The sequence below is a fragment of the Verticillium alfalfae genome, genomic scaffold, assembly GCF_000150825.1.
Source record: "Verticillium alfalfae VaMs.102 supercont1.4 genomic scaffold, whole genome shotgun sequence".
Lineage (NCBI taxonomy): Eukaryota > Fungi > Ascomycota > Sordariomycetes > Glomerellales > Plectosphaerellaceae > Verticillium > Verticillium alfalfae.
This window is the reverse complement of record NW_003315035.1, coordinates 2666603-2685156: the sequence shown is the minus strand read 5'-3', so window position 1 is coordinate 2685156 and position 18554 is coordinate 2666603. Positions and strand designations below refer to the sequence as shown.

Genomic DNA, 18554 nt, shown 5'->3' with positions numbered 1-18554 from the left:
TTCCTGCTTCGTGGAGGATATCTTGTGGGAATATAGCAGAGGGACCAGGCCGAGATAGCGCGCAGCCATCTCGTTCTCTATGCGACTGTCGCAAGCGCTCACTTCGGCGTCGATGCCAACATCGGCGAGGCGCTGGGTCACGTCTCTGAGCTCCACGTCGGAGGCGTCAGTGAGCCGAACGAGGAGTTTGCCGCCGTTCGTCCTGCCGTTGCCATCTGTCAGCCAGTAGGCCCACTCTTCGATCGTTTTGGGGTGCTTGAGGCGCTTGAAAGTCGTAGTAAGGGCGAAGATGTAGTCGGAGAGGTCGACATTGGCGGGGAAGAGTGACTGGGGAACCTCAAGGTCGAGAGGCTTGCGACATTCAGCCTCGTGGACGTTGCTCTCGGACAGTCGTAGCGTGCGGAAGCTCTGGCCTACTTCGCTACTGTCGGGCAGCAGGCTCTGTTGCAGCACGGTATAGGACCGCCGTTCGATGGGTTTGCGCGTGAATCGAATGTAGTGCTTGAGGTACTCGATCTGGTCCCCGAGATCGTGGGCGGCCCCGATTTCGCGGAGCCTGCCCATGTCGGTGTTGCAGTTCATGACGTGGGTCGTAGTAGGGTGGGCGTCGTGGGTGCTTTCATTGATGGGCTTGGACAGGTCGTCAGCGGCATGTGACGGCCTGACCGGCTTGACAGAGACAAGGGCGCCATTACGCAAGTCGGCCGTCTCAAGGACCAAGTTTGTCGCGTAGGGTCGCCTCGAAGGTAGGTTCAAGCACAAGACCACGAAGACGAGGACGGCGGCGACGAGCTTGAGGGCTCTCGCCAGAGGGTTCGGTATGCTGTAGCTGTATTGGGTCAGAGGCAGCAGCTTTGCCTTGAGATCCGTGGTGAACGGTAAGGACCCCGGTTGTGAAGTGGTTCGAGAATGGCCTTTCTCGAGTTGAGCCTGCTGTTGAAGAAAAGGCACCTTCATAGTGTTGTTGGTGCTTGAGGCCGCTATCTCCAGGGGCGCTGGGTTGAAGAGAAAGAGTGGAGGGGAGGGGAGATCGCCAAGTCAGCGAGAAGAGTACCCAGTCTAGGCTCCGTCATGCGTCAAGGTGAGGGGGGGAGTAGTCCTCCACCGAGCAGACGGCGACTGGCAGAGGGCAGTTGTCGAGCAGCTTGCAAAGCCGACACTGGTGCTGCGGGAGGCGAGCCTCTCATAGGAAAATGAGTTGCAGGGCACATGTCGGTTGGGCCCTTCTGGGATGTGACCATGCTACTCTGATTTCAGGAGTCCATGCGCGCATGAGAAGTCGGACGATGAGCGTCGAGAAGAAAAGGCCAGAACGGGCTGCTGTGAGCCAGACGGAGTGGGCGGAGTTGCCGCGGAAGAAACAAGGCGAAGCACGCTGCAAATGTTGCAGCAATAAGATGAATCATTTGCTCCCCGAACCAGACTCTCGAGGCTCGATATTTCGTTCGACCGAGGTGTTTGGCTGTGAAGCGCCTGTTGGTGGCGGTTGGTTGTGCGTGGGTTTGAGACCCTTGTCTGCGCAAGCCGTTAGACAGGTTAGACACGAGAATCGTCAATGCTCCCTTGTCTTCGTCCCATGTCATCATGTCAGTGCAGCTAGCGAGGGGACTACTGTATAACCTTATCTCTAGGTACCCTACCGGGCTAACTAAGGTACGGAGCAAGGTACAGACAATTGCTCAGCCAATAGCAGTGACAATTGTGAGTAGCCATTGCACAATTAAATGGGTTAACTCGAAGAGCAGCCTGTGCATTGGTGAGTGCAGTTACCTTGAGGTACCTTAGGTATCTTGGTGGTGATTTGCCCCCCTGGCAGGCTGCCCAGCAGGCAGCAGTTGTAACCACAACGCTCGGGCCGACTATTCAGCACAGCAATGGTGGCCTCGATTAGAGAAGGCACAGCAAAGTTGAAGCCGAGGGAAGGAATCAGGGGAGGCGAGGAGAGAGGGGCATCATGATGAGTGGGCAGGTGCTTGCCTTCCGTGTGCCTGTATTACACAAGTGGTGCCTGCCTCACTGGACTCAGAAAGTACAATGCGTGGTTCCTACCCAGCCGTCTACGACCTCATCTCAACCGACGACACAGTCCAAAAGCCGATTCTCGAGCATTCGTTCTCCTAAGCAGTAACTCTTCTTCCTATTCATCGCCCTCGACCCCGGCATTCCCCTCATTCTCCCAAAAAGGACAAGGCATCCAACTCGCGCTCGGCGCGTGTCCCAAAATCCCGCCATACTTGCACGTATCGTATCTCTTCTCCTGACGAAACATCACTCTCGTCAACATTATCACCACCTTCGCCATGGCAAATATCCCTAGCACGTTCCAGCTCCTGCTTCGAAGCGTCCCGTACGACTGTCCAGCCAGCATTGCCGCTCCTCCGCATGTCGCCAGAAGTCCGAGCTAGGCAGAAAGCGCGCGCAAACGCTAGCGACCCCTGAATCTCAGACTCCCGATAGAACTCGTGCCACGGGCCAGCTCCCTCGAGCCACTTGTCCAGCCTGTCGAGCCTCGCCAGTGCCCCACACCAGTCTGCGTGTCGCAGCGCACTAACGGCCTGCGCCCGCTGCCGCTGAAATGACAGGTACTTCCAGTACGCCTCGATCTGGGGACGGCTCATAAGGCCCGCCGCTGCCTCCTCCGCCGATGGCCTCCCGGCAAATACCTGCTGAATGCGCATCGCCGACTGCCGCTGTCCCTGACCCCACGTCGTCGCCGGTGCCTCGGCATCGTCCACGCCGCGCCCCAGGATCGCCGCCACCTCCTGCTGAAGCTCTACAAGCTTCCCTCTGAAATCCTCGCCTGACAGTGCATCACCCGATCGTGCCAGCTGCAGTCTGGCGTACGCCTGGTTGTGTTCGCTCAGTAGCCTGCGCAGCTCACAATTGCTGTCGAGGAGCTTCGTGTTGAACACCTTGTGTGCATCAAGCGACCTCTCCAGGGCGCTCCGTACCTCCTCCCCCACCTCGTCATTGCTCATGTTAGCCGCTATTCCGCTCGCGACTAAATCATTCCAGAGACCATTCGTCCTCTCCTCAACCCCCGCGAGCACCTGAACCGCCATCGACTCTCTGACCTCGACGAGCTCCGCCTTTGCTCTCTCCATGTCAAGTGTCTTGATTCGCAACTCATTCTCGAGCTCGCAGCGTGCCGCAAACGAGGCCTTGGACGCGGCGCCCTCCTTCTCTGTCTTCAGCTTCTCCAGCTCGCTCGTGAGCCTCTCGATCTGGCCCCTGTGATTCTCACTCGTGTATTTGTCATCGCTCACCTCCGCTGCCGTGGCCGTGGCCGTGGCCGTGGGCGACATGGTCTCCGTTTCGGACTGGGGTAAAATCTTCATAAAGTCGCCGCTCGCCTCTTGCAGCGTCGCCATGAGGTCCTTGGCCTTGGTCTCTGCAATATCCACCCTCAGCTCCGCCGTTCGACATTCCTCTCTCGCCTGCTCCACCTGCCGCTCAAGCACCTTGCCTGGGGCGTGCGCCCGGTTGAGGCTCCTTTGCATGGCGGTGATACGGTCTGTACTCACGTGGCGGTCCGCTATACCCTGCGCCTCGACTCGCGCAGTTGCGAATGTAGCTCTTTGCGCCTCGCGCTGGCACTCGTCGGCCCGCTTCCTGTCGGCGTCCTGCGCGTCAAGCAGCGCCGAGATGTCCGTCGTGTCCTTGATACTCAGCATTTGCGCCTCGAGCCGCCTCTTGTCATCACTTAGCTTCTTGACCTCGTCCTCAAGAACCTGCAGCTTCGCCTGAGTGTCTGCCTCGGCCGACCTCTCGCTGGACTTTGATTCTTCCTCAATCTCCTGGTCCAGGAGGCCTGACGCCAGGCTGCGGATGCTGTCCGGTACGCTCTCAAAGAGCGAGGCGATGCGTGCGAGCTCGTCGGAGATGCGAGTTGCGACATCGGCCGGGGGCGGCAGGGTGGTGTTCTGCAGCACCTCACTGAGCTGTTCAAACGAGTAGATTGAGCGCTCAAGCTTGCTGGCCTCGGTCAGAAGTTTATGGCTTTGTTCGGAAAGGTTGTTTCGGACCCGCTGCGCGACGAGCCTTCGATACTTGTTGATGCTGACAACGGCTTGCTTCATCATTGAGTTTTCCATCGAGTGAACGACGAGCCACAGGTTCTTCCGCTCATCATCGCGGTCTCGAAGGTCTTTCTGGACCTGTGCGACCGTTGTTGTAGCATGATGAAGTTGTTGTTCAAGTTCAATGAAGTGTTGGAACCCCAAGTTCTGCACCCTCAAGGCATTCTTCGCCCGTTCATCTGCGTTCTGTCGCAGCCGTTCCTGGGTATCAAACAAGTCCTGTCGAGATTCTTGTCGTCCACGGGATGAAGTGAGCAGGGCGTCAACAAGCCTATCGAGAGATGCCGCGTTTGAGGGCTGGCTAACAAGATGAGCATGCAGAGAATTCATGGCAGTGCGCAGGCGACCGTCCTTATCCCCCATCATCTGAGGGTTGGGGGGGATATGTTGGGTTGTGGTCTCGTCCACAGCCTCTTCCGCCCGCGTACGATCTGCGAGGGCCTTGCTAGCATCGGCGTGTGCCTCGGCAAAGGCCACAGAGTGTGGTTCGTCTTGTAGTCTCGACTCTTCAAAAATCTGGCCAAGTGTGTCTTGTATCATCCTAGTCAGGAGTGCTACCTCTGCAGAAGCCATCGCATCCGCACGCGAGCGGGCAACCCGGGTATCATAGTCCTTCTGATCTTGCTCGAGCCGCGCGTCGTAGTCAATCTGCATGGACAGCTTCTGCGCCCGGAGACGATCCTCTTCAGCGATGGCGTCATATGTTACAGCGTATGTTCTCTGTATAAAGGCATTAAAGTACGCCACGGGCACCGAGTCTCGGCCGGCAGCCCACCGGCGGAGGCGCTCGATCATGCCGTCGTTAGCCGTCTCGTGCGACCAAATGGCAAACCAGTCAGCGTCGGAAACCTCTTCGCCTGTCTGCTGCTCGAACTGTTGCCTTCGCGCGAGCGCCTTCTCCTCGGGAGAGGGACCTGCCTCGAGATCTGCCCGAAGGAAGTGCACACGTTTTGTGGCTGTTCCGTGTGGATTATCTTCGTCGACGTCCCATGACCCTTCGTTCGATCCGCCCTCCTCCAAAATGCCCGCCTCCTCCGCATCCTTTTCGAAGTCGTGAAAGTCTGCCTCGTAGTTGGCTATGATGCGCTTCTTCTCGCCATCGTTCATGAGTACGGGCTTGGCCCAAACACGCTTGCGCAGTTCTCTCTGATCTCGGCTCGGGAACGGTCTCACTTTTCCATAGTCGACTGTATCTGCTTTCTTCTCTGAGTGCTCGCTCTGCTGTTGACCATGAGGTGGATTTTCGTCACCCTCGACGGTATTGTGGTCACTTGCCATGGTGTGACAACCCTTCCTTGTTGTTAGTGAAGATGGAAGCCGTGGTTTGAAGTTGGAGTAGAGAGTCTGATAAAAGCAAGAGGTAGATAGGGTGGGAAAACAGCCTCCTAGACAGGCCATCGCATGCTGCCGTTTATTAAAAGACGACAGGACGACTAGCGAAGCACCTACTTCTGAAGCCAAGTATCGATGACCGTACCCTCAAAGAAAGAGGCCCGAGTCGAGGCTCAAGGCACAACAAAGGAGGTGGCGGCAACATTGTCGAGCCAGCCCGACTACTCTGCGAAGACAAAGACGAAAATTAGCAAAGCTCATCCAGTGTCTCTGACGAATCAACTATTCTATTTTTCATGACAGAAATTTGGGAGTACTCTGTGTTCTGAAATGCATACCTCCTGGAAGTCCAGCTTCCCACTGAACGGCGCTGCTCTTCGTCTATAGTCGGCTTATGCCAAGCTCACTTGGTAAACCAGATGTCGTTCTCGTCAAGTCCAATGGGCTTGACCGCCTCCTCCCACCACTTGAGGTACGCCGTCCCCTCGACTCTCCTCAGCTGTGGCTTCTCCCAGCGGTAGGCAACGATGCGGCCCTCGGCGTTTCGGATCCAGCACGACTCACCTGCGAGCGGATCATCACCCCCGGGTGTCGCGTCCGCGATCTTGACCAGCCCACCCGCTGACGCCTGGTCGAGGACGTGCTCCTCAACAGGGCTGAAGCTCACCGTCTTGGTCCCCTCGTCCGGCCTCCTCACAGTCGCAGTCGCAACCGCCGCAGCCGCCGCCGCTGCTGCTGCTGCTTCCTCCTCCATCCTGTCCTGACACTCCCGCGTCAGCCCCTCAAATGTCAACGGCAGCCCAAGCGCTCCCGCGCACGCTCGCGCCGCGCACGTAGCACGCGTGCGCGCGCCTCCACGCGCCGAGCCCGCGGAAACAGTGGCCACGGTACACCTGCGCGCGCGCCGCCTGCTGCCAGCGGTGAAGCTCGACGGCGTCCCTGTGCGCCTCGCTGGCGTGCGCCAGGGCGTCGAGGTACGCGTCTCGGCCCCGTCGCTGGTCGGGAGGGCAGGCCCCGCCGGCCGCCGTCAGGGCCCTCGCCAGCTCGAGGGCGGCGTGGGACCGCAGGAGACTGCCGTTGATGGACGAGAGGATGATTCTCTTCTCTGACCTCGACAGCTTGAACGGCAGACGCAAGACGGGGGGGTGGGCAGGCGCTTCTGCCATTTGTGTGTAGGCGCTTTTCTCCTCTCTCTTCGTCTGTTTGTTCTCCTTTCTTTCTTGTCTCCTCCCTGGTATTCCCTGCTTTGTTGTAAGAATGACTATTCGGTTGCTGCAAACGGACACGGAGCAACTGTGGCTGGCATGCCCGGCAACGTGGAATCGAGGGGTGTGGATGGGCGCAATTTTATGTACGAGGCATCATTGGCACAACACAAGAGTAAAGAGCAGAACAATGGCGGAGTGTGTGATCAATTTCTTTGGGAATGGATTCCCCCCCCTTCTGGAGGATGAACGTGCGTCTCGATGCGAGGAATGACAGTCTACCCGTTTGGGAACAAAGGAGTCTGAGCTGACAGCCCCTGCTTGACTACCTTAAAGAGTGGCTGTTTTGCCTCACAAGTCCAGAAAGGCAAAGCCGTTCCCGAATGCTCCATCAGATTCCTGCTTCACCCGATGGCAAGAAAAAGGAAGAAAAGGCGACCATCGGTCTTGCATCTGAAGCCCGAATGGTCCAACAAAGATGATTTTCATCTAAAACAAGGAGGAGGACGCCACTTCCTATAACACCAAAAACAAATAAAACGAAGCCAGGTATCAGAAATAAAGGAGAGAAGAGTGAGCGAATCAGCATATCAGCTGATAAAGAGTCGAACCATGTCTGCCCTCGTTCGGTACCCTTGATTACCAGAGCGTCTCGCTGTCCACCAACTTGCCCCGCGTTGCGGCTTGCTCTGACTTGAGACTCGTCCTGTGACCCGACAGCGACTGAGAGTGTGGCCGAGAGCCGTGCTGGGCTGTCGGGCTTGCCCTGGGCTGTTGCATCTGATTCATCTCAAAGGTAGGGCTGGTCTTGGGCGACTGTCTGAGGAAGGTTGAGCTGAGCCTTTGCGAGTGGCGTCTCTGCTGCTCCTTCCAGAACGTTGGGCTGTTTTTCTGCGTCATTCCAACAGAGAGAGGCTGTTGCGTGGTGGTTTGCGTGACGGGGCTTTGTTTGACTGTGGTTGCCATGGTGGCATTCTGCAGTGGCATGGTTGCCGACGTGGGGGTCGTCATCTTGTCAAAGGCTGTTTGATCGGGGCTTCGACTATATTCGAAGGTCGCTACTGGCGAACGGAGAGGTGCTGGGCGGGTGTAACGCTTGCGCAAACGAGGTGACGTGGGACCCCAAGCTTTGCCAAAGGCCACGCCGGGGTGGAAGATTGCGAGGAGGGCACAGACTACGAATGGAAGTGCACCGTTGACTACCATACAAGCAGCCTCGTTCTGTGCGAGAGGCCCGTCGAAGCCACTGGCTGTTTCCACGATCCGGTAAATCGTGTGGCTGAGAAGCAGTACTGTCGCAGCTTGCGTACCTGGAAAGATTTGTCAGTCAACTCAGATCACCCGAGTGCACCTGTAGAATGCTACATACCCAGGAGGAATCGCTTGAAGCGTGCTGATCGGTACACCGTGGCGTGTTTTGGGTCTAGTTTGCTACGTTCGCCGTTCAGGTTGATGGTGAACCAGGAATGAACAGCAACGAAGACCACTAAACCAGCAGTCTGTATGGCAAGGCCCGTCACCAGGATGTTGGCGTTCTGCGGGGCCTGGCTTTGTTAGAAACAGATGGCCAGGAACCCCCCGGGTCCAGCAGGACGAAAGACTCACCTCCAAGACAGCAAAGGCAACGCAAACTGTTCCGATGATTTCAACAATGGCAGCAACCAGAGCCACAGCAGATAACACGAGAGCGATGTGCTTCGGCTGGACAGAGCTGGCCCTTGCACCGTAGACCGAAAGGGCGTGCGGCAGGATGATGAAGATGGAGGCCGCAATGAACGTCGAGCCGAGGACGGTGCCGAGAAGGAACAGGGCAAAGTAAGTCTTGTTGGCGACGTTGTCAAAGAGAAGCAGTCGTCCAGCAAAGCCGAGGACTTCTAGAAGTAGGCCAGTCGTCAGTATGGAAGCGAAAATGGGCGTCTTGAATCGATAGCCGAGGGCCAGGGTCACGGGTACGAGCAGGGCGAAACCAGCGAGGAAGACGGAGTTGCCTGGTCGGGTAGGACGGTAGCTGAGAAAGCCTTGGCTCACTGGACAGGTGTCTGTGGTACAGTCACCTGCCATGACTTGGTCTCGCTGGGCAGGCAGCGATGAGTTGATCTCATCATGGACCTAGCTGAGCAGGCTTGGTGAAAGGGAAGGGCAAGGACAAGAGGGCGAGCTCGGCAGGCTTGGGGCTATATACCTTGATTCGAAGTGATTCGAGCAACAGTGGAGGGGGGAAACGCACGTTGAGGGCGAGGGCAAGGTGCGAGGGCGGGATTGACAAGGAGGAGGGCAACGCAGGCGAGACCAACACGTTGACAGCCAGCATGCCCCGACCGTCCGGTTCTACAAAGTAATGGTGCATTGGATATACCATGGATGTTTTGGGGGTGCACAAAGGCCTCACAGGTGCAGAGTCCCACTCGCCCTCCACCCCTTTACCCCGACCCGAGGCAGCAATGTCCACTTGCGCGCATGTAGTCTGCCGTGTCGGGGTGTGTTGTGTTGTCTCGTGTTGTGTGCCAACACCAGGTCAGCAAGCAGCTAAATTGCTGCGACCAACCCATGATCATCTACCCAAGTAGGTAGGTTTTTGACCGGAGAATGAGGAGCACGAGAGGAAGGGGGGCATCAACCCCCCCCACCTCCAGTTGCGCCGGTTGAATGATTCGCAGAGACGCAAGCACCCACGGCACCCTCCCAACGACAAGAAAACCTTTCTAGATTTCAGGCAGTTTCGGCATGGACTAGAGGAAGGCTGTTTGGCCCCCACCGCCACCACCACCTTTCAGATCGGCTCACACGGGAAGGAATCATCGGACGGCCGTCCGACTAAGGGGGGGGCGCACAACGGCTTGTGGAGAGGTCTTCGGGCGGAGGAGTTGGCGTGTTGCGGACCCGACAGGCCGGTTGGGCTATGCCGAAGGAGAGTAGCGATCTGCAGACCAGGCTCAGACTGTCTCTCTTCAGGCTTTCCCCCCCCGGCGACACCCCATACGGCCGCGAGAAAGCACCAATGATGGAAGGCCGACTGGCGGGAGCACCCTTTAGCCACAACGGCGCATATGACAGGGTAGCAATGAACGAGACCTTAGTCTGCTGTCGGCGCTTCTGGCGTTCCTCTGGTCCAATGAGTTGAGTAGTGTGGTGTGTGCGGCAAAGGCTATCACGCGTCTGTGCCACAGCCCCGCAGGCTCTCATTGCCAGGCTCTCTTCTCGAGGTCCTCTCTCTTCTAGGCCCTTTGCCAACCCCCTGGCTGAGTTGCAGGGGCGGCAGATTCCGTATCATCGCGCACCAGTCGTTGGTGATGGCATGCATGCAGCTAGGGTTGTTTGCCTGCTGGCTGCCGAGCTTGCCTTGATTGCTCACAACGATGAACACCTTTCGTTAGGCAGGCCGTCGTGCCAAGGAGGGCAGGTAGGGCAGAGATCTTCGGGAGGGGCGGGCGGAACGGTTCCTGGACTGAAGAAAGTCGATGGCGGCAGATGCATCTTCTCCATCTTTCCACTTGCCCCCCTCTCAGGTATGCGCAAGATAAACAAGAGGTGGCGGTCCACATGAGGTGCACGGTTGGTGGTTAGTACAATGCATTGTTCTGTTGTCACCTGTTCTGGACAGCCGGCTTCCCCTCTTCTTCGCTCATCTTTCCCCATCTGTGTACCATCTGTGTCCATCTGTGCCCATCATGGTTCGAGCACACGATCGTGTGATGGAAATGCCAATGGTTGCATGATGCAGATAACTCGAAATGAGCATGTCGATGGGGCCAAGGGGGGGGCGGCTGCGGGAGGCTGGCTCGTCATCACCGCTCGAGTCAGGTATTGACGTTGGCGCCAACAGACAGAAGGCAGCATGGAGACGGGCCGGATGGAGAAGGCGGAAGGAAAAGAGGCACAAGACGCGGAAAAAGGAGACGAGAGAAGAATTGCATGCGGAACAAGGAGAAGCTAGAGGCGCGCACCTACTTTGGACTTTGGAGGGAGACAGATGGATAAGGATACCTTGGGTAGGTAGGTACCTACGTATGTAGGTCGGGAGGTCGTCAAAGGGCAGCAGCAGCGCGAAGGGAAGATCGCTTGAGGCAGCAACTGTCGAGGGCGAGGCTGCACCCACAGCAGGCTGCAGTCACAGCAGGCAGGCAGGCGGTCAGCCTCTTCTTCACCCTTCAGCCTTTTCTTCGCCTCGAGCCTTTTCTTCGCCATGCAACGCCCAGACTTCCTCCCGTCTTTCGTCTCTCTCTGGTTCCGCGGTGCCTGTTCTTGTGGCTGAGGCTAGCCCCGGCGGACTCGGCCGTCGCGCTACTCCTCGACGCTGCCGCGGCTACACGGAGCTGCCAAGGGCTTAGCATCTCGACAGACGCGCCCTCGGCAGGTTCAGCACGTCTCGAGTCGGGTTCAAAGACCAAACGTGCATAACTTACTCGACGACCCTTGCACAAATGTCACCCTACACGGTCTTTTTCGTGGTTTGATGGTCACAATGACAGACAATGACAGTTGCGCAAGATGCGCCCGTCCGGGGGTGGACCAACCCACGCCCTCTGACTCTTCGCCTGTTGCCTTGGAACAAATCACGACAAGTGACGGTGCCCAGCTCAGCGTCGCGATTATGCTCCTGAAGGCATGTGCCGGAGATGCGCACCTAGGTCTCTGCTTGGCACCTGATAGTGATGGTTCTCTGGCGTGGCCTCGTTGGCGCCGCCCTGCCGCGCCATTCGCCCGCCTGTGATGCTGCGGATCTTGTGCAAGACGGCATGTCAAGGTTGCAGAAAACACCACATCTCGAACGAGGATCAGCATCGTATGCCGAAGCTCCAGACCCAGACCAACCCCTCGTGCAAGTGGGGGCCGCAAAGTCAAAGGGCCAAGTGCAGATGTGACTAACATGGTGCGAGGGGATCTTGCCCCGTGAGGAGGGAGAACGGATCACGTCTGACAAAAGCATCCTCATGTCTGCCGGGTTCGGACGGCTGTGAGGGTCCTGTGCACGTGTGCACGCTGTCTACAGATTGACGTAAGGCAGATTCGAGGGGGGCTCGAGGGCGTTCTGGAATACTCGGGGGTCGCGATGAAATGTGTCTCATGTTGATGCGTAGGCCGTGTGTCGTCGGACTAGGCAACCCACGATACACAATTCAACACTTGCACGGCTTTGCTGGAATAGAGGTCTGTCGCTGCCGATGCATACATGGAAAAGAAGTAGGTGACACGAGAGCGTTCGAAGCTCTATGCCCCGAGCCCAACGTTGCCATCATCCGATTCACGTTCCATTGGGCGGCGTGAAGGTACATTGCGTGGCCGCAGCCCCAATACCGTCGAGTGCCGTTGATCGTGAAGCCGCCCTGAGACTAGCCACGTAGTACCAAACCGAGTTGCGCATTCACAAGATTTTTCAAAGTCCATGCCAGCGAGTCAGCATCGCATACTCAGAGTTTCCTGCACGAGAAGTCGAGAGTGTGATTTTGTGGCTAGCCGTCTCGAGGGACTGCTGGGAGACTCAGAATGAATTCTTGCACGAGAAGCCTACCATCTGTCGTGTACAGTCCAAATACGTCTCGCAGTATCGGACTTGCATCTGTGCCAGAGCAAACGACGCCCATGAACTCAGCAGGGAGCTGCACTTGAAAGGCACGATGGACCAACGCAAGTCTCCCTCAACGGCAGACAAGTCATTTCATAAAATCGTCTTCACCTTTCGAGGTGTTGTTAGAGCGAGGCCCGACGAGCTACGAGGTACCTAGGTAGGTACACCAGCTAAGGGCAAGGCACCTGAGGCACCATGTACATCACCAGGCAATAGCCAGTAGCGGCCAAGCCCCGGCAGTAGCCCAGACCCGCCACAAACGGCTGGATTCGGTGACGTCAAGAACGAGACGCGCTGGCGCTTGCCATTTTGCCTACGTGCCCACCTGCCTCGGTGCCCATCTTCGCCTCTGACCGAAATCCAGTGATGCACGGCGAGTCGACTAGACGACGATCATGCCCCCAATCTCCATGTCCACAGTCCTGCCATGATCTCGAGGGCGCGCCCAGCGACATGGGCTTTCCGAGCGCCACCAGCACCCGTCGCAGCGTCTCGAGCAACGCGGTCGAGGGCTCTGCGCACCACACCACAGCCATGGAAGGACCACCATGATCCGAGGTTCAAGGAGGTCGGAAGGGAGATCCTGGACGATTACGCCCAAGTCAGAGACCACTATGGTACCCTTTCCCCTCTCCCATGAACGTTCGCCGGCGTCCCTGCCCCCCCAAGCTGACCGAACGCAGAGTCGCCCAAGAACGCGCTCGTCCTGGCCCACGGGCTCCTGGGCTTCTCCGAGATCCGCGCGCCCCTCCAGTTCCTGCCGGCGATACACTACTGGCACGGCATCACCGACGCCCTGCAGACCCTCGCGCCCTCGCTGCCCATCATCACGCCGTCCGTGCCGCCGACGGGCTCCATCGAGCAGCGCGCCGAGGCCCTCGCCGCCGCCATTGAGGCCGGGGCGCCCCGCGGCCGCCCCGTCAACATCATCGCCCACTCCATGGGCGGCCTCGACGCGCGCTACATGATCTCGCGCGCTGCGGCCCGCCGGCCTTCGCGTCGCGGAGCCTCGTCACCATCTCGACGCCCCACCACGGCAGCGCCTTTGCCGACTTTATGCTGCACGCCGCCCGCCTGTCCGACTGGTACGGCGTCATGGGCACCGTCGGCCTCGGCACCGGCGCCTTCGACCAGCTGACGACGGCCTACCTGCGCGACGACTTCAACCCGGCCACGCCCGACGACCCGGACACGCGCTACTTCAGCTTCGGCGCCGCCACCGACCTGCCCGGCCTGCTGAGCCCCTTCCGCCACAGCTGGCGTGTCGTCACGCGCGACGAGGGCCCCAACGATGGTCTTGTTAGTGTCAGGAGCAGCCGCTGGGGGGACTACCGCGGCACCCTCCGCGACGTGAGCCATCTCGACCTCATCAACTGGACGAACCGCCTGCGCTGGGAGACGAGGCGTATCTGGACCGGGCAGCGCCGGCCCTTCAACGCCGTTGCCTTGTATCTCGACATCGCAGACATGCTGGCCAAGGAGGGCCTCTAACCGGTGTCGGACGGAACTTCCAAACGGACACATCGTGGTTCTGGTTGAAACAAAAAACGCCGTGTACGCTGTCTCAGGGCATACATGAAGAGCCTGCGGAAAGTGAGAAGGAAATGAAATATAGACAGCGGTTATCGTGCGCCCTACATCTAGATTCAACGGAAGACAATGCCCATTTAGGAACCGCAACGCCTCTTTAGCCTGTAACACCTCCCGTCCGCCCCTGGTATCTATGCCCGCATCATGCCATTCATCGTGCAGCTCATTACAGTATCTCCCCTCACGCTCATTCGCCCCCTTCCCTCCCTAGCTCTTGGTCGGCACATCACTGGGCGCGTTCTCGTTCGTGACACCGCTAAACGCCGGTCGCGCCTGGGCCGTCCCCTCAAACGGCGCACCTGCCGTGTCCGCCATGGCCTCGTCATAGCTCGGAGGCGCGTCGTCCGGCGGCGGTGCACCATCGTTGCTGAGTTGCGGCGGATACAGCGGGTCATGCTGTGGTTGCGGCGGGGCCTGGTGCGGATGCGCCATCGTGTGCGTCGATGCCGACGAGGCCATGCCCGCCGTGTTTGTTCGCGGCGGTAACCTTGGGGGCCGGCTCAGAGTCGCCGCCGCCGGTTTGTTCTGCTGCTCCTGCAGGGACTGTAGCAGCCCTGGCGGAGGAGCAATGTTTGAGTAGACCTGGACCTTGGCAAAGGTCAGCGGCAGGTAGATGGTCTGCGGCGGCGGCTCTTTGCGGGCTAGCAGGCCTCCAGAGCGTGTGGGCGCGCCCCAGCTGAGGCCCACCTTGAGCTCGAGCTCGTAGGTCCGCTGGAGGTTGCACGTGGCGAAGGAAGGCGCGACCGTGTTGGGCAGAGGGACGTGCCGCCAGACATCATCGGGCACAACAGACTCGACGCCCACCTCGTCCGTCGCTGGGTTCTGCAGCAGGGGCGTGTTGAGGTTGACCTGATGCACAATGGTCCAGCGGCTTGGGTGCTTGTAGTTCAGGTCGTGAGCTCGCAAGGTCATGGTGCCCACGAGTTCGATTTGCAAAGAGGTCAGATACACCTGTTCGTTCGAGGGCACCAGCTTCTTCGCGATGAGCCGCAGCGGAACGGGCTGGTTGCAGGTGAGGATGGGGGGATGAGGAAGACGAGCAGACAGCTCGATCGAAGGCGGGGCGGCCTCGGCGAACGCCTTACTCGAGGCCTCCTCCTTCTCCTTCTCCCTTTCCCTCTCCTTGTCTTTGGCTGTCATGAAGAAGGAGCTGCGCTTCTTCTGTAAGGGAGGTGCAACGGCTGGCGTGGAAATGCGCGGCTTGAAGGTAAAGGGGCGGCGCGCAAAGGCTTCCTGGGTGGTGCGGGGAGGGCGAGGGGGCTCGATGGGCATGAACTTGAAGCCGATCTGGTAGCGCCAGTTCTCCTTGAGCAGGCCTGGCCGCTGAATGGTCACCTTGACGTAGTAACGCACCTCAGCAGCCATGGGCATGCCTGTGAAGGAGGGGGGCAGTGTCTTGGTGACGTGAGGCATGAACAGCTGCTTGCTGCCGTCCATGACACGCATGCCACCAATGCCAAATATGCCACCCCCGGCGCCAAAGCCACCGAGGCCGCCGAGGCCTCCGATCTTGGACATGGCGACGGGGTCGCTGCAGGCGTTGTTGAGGGGCAGCTTGAACTTGAAGGGAAACTCATGCTGACCGTTGGGAAGGACAAAGTTGCCGCCGACAGAGCCGTTGGCGACATCGTCCTCATAGGTAGGGAAGACCTGTTGGACCTTGTACAGAATCTTGTGGTTCTCACTCAGCACATTGCCAGGGGGGCCGCTGCCGGGAAGCCGGGGTGGTTGCGGGGTGCCGTAGTCATCGAAGCCACCGGGAATGGCGAGAGCCGTTTTGGACTCTCCTTCGAGCTTGACAATGATGCCGCCGACGCTCTCGGGGCGACTCAAGGACAGAATGATGCGGCCGTCGATTGAGTCGAGGTTGGTGTAGAACTCGGGTTGGTTGTCCAAAGCTATGCGGATCGACATGGTGGCGGGTTGCACCCGAGAGCAGCGGCCAGGTCACGTCAGGAGAGCGGCCGGGTGGATGTGAGGCGTCGGGAGTTACTTGTAGGTACGTGGTGGAACCGTGGGGCCGTGAGACTGTGAGACTTAAAGCCGTAGGACTGTGACTGTTGAGCCGTGGGACTGTGGGACTGTGAGTGAGACCGTGAAGCTGTGAGATGGTCGTGAGTGAGCGACGAGGAGCAGAGGTGGCTCGGGGCTGCTTGGTGGTGACTGTGGCTGCTTCGAGCGAGGCTTGTCGAGACAAGAGACGTGGCGAGCGAGGGATTTGCGGAACGCGGCTTGATGAATTGATTCGATGGAAGATGATCGAGAATGGATACAGCTACTGACAAGCGAATAGTAGAAGTCCGGGTCCAGGCGTCTTTCTTGTTTCGTGCTTGTCCCCCGAACGCCAGAACAGAGACCAGCCGCGCGGTACGCGCACTGGGCCACGTACCCCAATACCTGGTCTGTAGGTATGATCCGAGGCGAAGCAGTTGGCGGGCTGACGATGCGCGATGAGACAGACAGGCAGACGAGCAGACTCGACAAATTGGCAGACATACAGTGGGACAAACTGACGTCCCTTCGTCACCAGGATGAAGGTGGTCACTGACGACCAAGGCAGGCTGTGCATGTGCAACCCACTTCGGTACGTGCCCACTTGCCCAATTGCCCGCCCACCTGCTACCCTGCTCACGTACCTTGCCAAGACACAGGTAGGTGCCTGCACACCTCATCATTGTCTCTCGCGGGCCACGCTCTGCTTCGTTTTGGTGGCGCCCGTGGGGCTGATGTCATTGTCATCTGTCCGCCTCGTCCCTGCTTTCCATTGTTGCACTTGCATGCTGCACTCAGGTGCAGTACGGCAGCCACCTGCCGCCGAGCTTCCACAGGCACCAAGAAACAGTACTAACCTGACCTAACTACCTGGGGTAGGTAGGTATCAGACGGCACGTTCATAGAGGTATCGTTCTTGCCTAGGTACCTAGATAGGTGAGCAGGCGCAGTCGCAGTCGCAAAGGCTGTCTTCAAGAGGAGCACAAAGTAGTGTAAGCCATGCCTCACTATTATCCTAGCTACCTAGATACCTAGGTACCGCAATTCAGCTATCTAATCTAGCAGGGCAAGGAAGCCATCGAAAATCCTTCTTGGCCAGGCCTGGACTCACTTCCCTTCGCCGCTGCAGCATTCACCCAAACCATGCCACGACTGCCATGCCGCGACGACCTTGCCGCCCGCCGTTGAAATAGTCGCCAGACGACCAACATTCCATTCCTCCCAAACGCCTAAGCCATGTGGTATCATCGCAAAACTTGTTTCAAGTGAGAAAGGGACAGAGAGAGAACGGGAGAAAAAGAAAGGAGAGAACAAGCTGGAAAAGCAAAAGCCATAAAAAAGAAAAAGAAAACCATTTCGCCCTGCCACGTCCAAGCGTGGCACAGGAGAGACTGACCCAAAAATGGAAATGACTATTTCAGTCCAAGACAATCACCTCGACCGCCCCCCGAACCTCCGTCTGGTGGTCCGTCTTGGGCCGCTTTGGCGGCCTTCGCGGTTCTGCTTCCACATCACTCTCGTCCTCGCTGTCGGGCTGCTCCGCCTTGGGGCTCCATGTTCCGTCTGGCCCGACGTTGATGCTCTTGGTGCGTGTCAGACCCTGGCGCATAAGAGCTTCTCGCACTTCCACCATGAACCCGTCAACTCGAAGGCTGCCTGGTCGGGCGTCCTTGTCGCACAGTGGGCATTTCCACTTGTCCGTCAGCGACGGCTCCGCGCCCAGTGCCCTGCTGCGTCTGCATAGCCCACAGCCGCACTTGAGCGAGTGAACCGATGCTGACTTGCCGAGCCTCGTGCCGAGCCATACCTCAAGGTCGAAACACTCTAGGTGCGTGCACGAGGACCCGCGCACCGGGATCTTGAACATGGTGGCCGTGAAGGGGTCTGCCAAGTCGATACTGAGATTGCTGAAGATGATGGGCGCGTCGTCGTCGTCTCCACCGCTCTGGCCCACCGGTGTCAGTCGCTCTCGCACAATGCGCCTCGTCGCTTCCGCAGGAAGTACCCCTCGCTCAGAGACCATGGCCATGATGCGGCTATGGGTCAGCGTCACCACCTTTTCCACCGCCACCATCGTGGCATGTCCGGCTTTGGGCGCCACGCTCGGCACAGACAGCTTCACCACGTTCCGCCCTCCTCGAATCAGCCTTGTCAGCTCGGCTGGCTGGTCCTGGCCGTTGTGCAGTTTGCGCCGAATCTTGACTGCCTGACTGTTGCACATGATGTAGATATGGGCTGGCCACTGTGTCGACACTGTCGACCACGCTGCTTCCGACAACGACCCACGGCTATTGAGAGAGACCTCGCAGACACGAAGCCGAAACCGAAGTGAACCGTCAAAATAGTCGCACAGAATCTGTCGTTCGCCCGGAGGCATGCTATACGTGCTCAGGCGCTTCAGTTCGTCGTCAGAGACCTCAAAGTCGAGCTGATGAATGGACTGATCAGGGTTGATGGCCAATGGCCCACTGACAATCTCCCCTAAGCATTGGTAATGCTTTTCCTGCGTAGATACCGACTGTTCAAGGGGGTAGTCGTCTCGGGACACGCCGTGGGCTGGCCACATCAACCTGATGAAGAGCCATATCGATCGACTTTTTGTCATAGGGCGACATCGCCATCCGGTCGATACCTAGCGTCACGCCCCGGGGCGGTAGCAGACTATTTGGTCTCGTTACTTCGGAAGTCGCGGGAGCAAGAACAGAAGGGGTGATTGCTATTTAGCCTCGGTCGTGCAGAAGGCTGGAACAATGCCAGCAACATGTAGGCTCGCTTTGCCTGGTCTTGCTG

At 58.5% G+C, this 18554-nt stretch overlaps 7 protein-coding genes across 7 annotated transcripts in view; 1 reads left to right on the top strand and 6 right to left on the bottom strand.

Annotated features, from left to right (window-relative positions):
• VDBG_04287 (conserved hypothetical protein) overlaps positions 1-957 on the bottom strand; it is a gene marked incomplete at both ends in the record, with an annotated part of 1830 nt that extends 873 nt beyond the window's left edge. The window contains one exon of the mRNA XM_003006288.1: positions 103-957. Within this exon, the coding sequence (XP_003006334.1) occupies positions 103-957 (855 nt within the window). The remainder of the gene's footprint in view (positions 1-102) is intronic.
• A 1211-nt stretch (positions 958-2168) lies between these two features.
• VDBG_04286 (predicted protein) lies at positions 2169-5357 on the bottom strand (the record flags this gene model as incomplete). Its single annotated transcript, XM_003006287.1, has 1 exon — positions 2169-5357. One exon carries the CDS (start codon positions 5355-5357, stop codon positions 2169-2171), a length of 3189 nt encoding a protein of 1062 aa, XP_003006333.1.
• Positions 5358-5814: 457 nt separating this feature from the next.
• Positions 5815-6577, bottom strand: VDBG_04285 (predicted protein; the record flags this gene model as incomplete). The annotated part of the gene is made up of 2 exons (XM_003006286.1): positions 5815-6171; positions 6230-6577. The coding sequence occupies 2 exons, from the start codon at positions 6575-6577 to the stop codon at positions 5815-5817; spliced, it is 705 nt and encodes a 234-aa protein (XP_003006332.1).
• A 678-nt stretch (positions 6578-7255) lies between these two features.
• Positions 7256-8677, bottom strand: VDBG_04284 (conserved hypothetical protein; the record flags this gene model as incomplete). Its single annotated transcript, XM_003006285.1, has 4 exons — positions 7256-7926; positions 7986-8115; positions 8222-8604; positions 8665-8677. 4 exons carry the CDS (start codon positions 8675-8677, stop codon positions 7256-7258), a joined length of 1197 nt encoding a protein of 398 aa, XP_003006331.1.
• A 3932-nt stretch (positions 8678-12609) lies between these two features.
• VDBG_04283 (lipase) lies at positions 12610-13673 on the top strand (the record flags this gene model as incomplete). The annotated part of the gene is made up of 3 exons (XM_003006284.1): positions 12610-12799; positions 12866-13016; positions 13223-13673. The coding sequence occupies 3 exons, from the start codon at positions 12610-12612 to the stop codon at positions 13671-13673; spliced, it is 792 nt and encodes a 263-aa protein (XP_003006330.1).
• A 306-nt stretch (positions 13674-13979) lies between these two features.
• On the bottom strand, positions 13980-15686 carry VDBG_04282 (arrestin; the record flags this gene model as incomplete). Its single annotated transcript, XM_003006283.1, has 1 exon — positions 13980-15686. One exon carries the CDS (start codon positions 15684-15686, stop codon positions 13980-13982), a length of 1707 nt encoding a protein of 568 aa, XP_003006329.1.
• A 1495-nt stretch (positions 15687-17181) lies between these two features.
• VDBG_04281 (conserved hypothetical protein) lies at positions 17182-18330 on the bottom strand (the record flags this gene model as incomplete). The annotated part of the gene is made up of 1 exon (XM_003006282.1): positions 17182-18330. The coding sequence occupies one exon, from the start codon at positions 18328-18330 to the stop codon at positions 17182-17184; it is 1149 nt and encodes a 382-aa protein (XP_003006328.1).
• Positions 18331-18554: the final 224 nt, after the last annotated feature.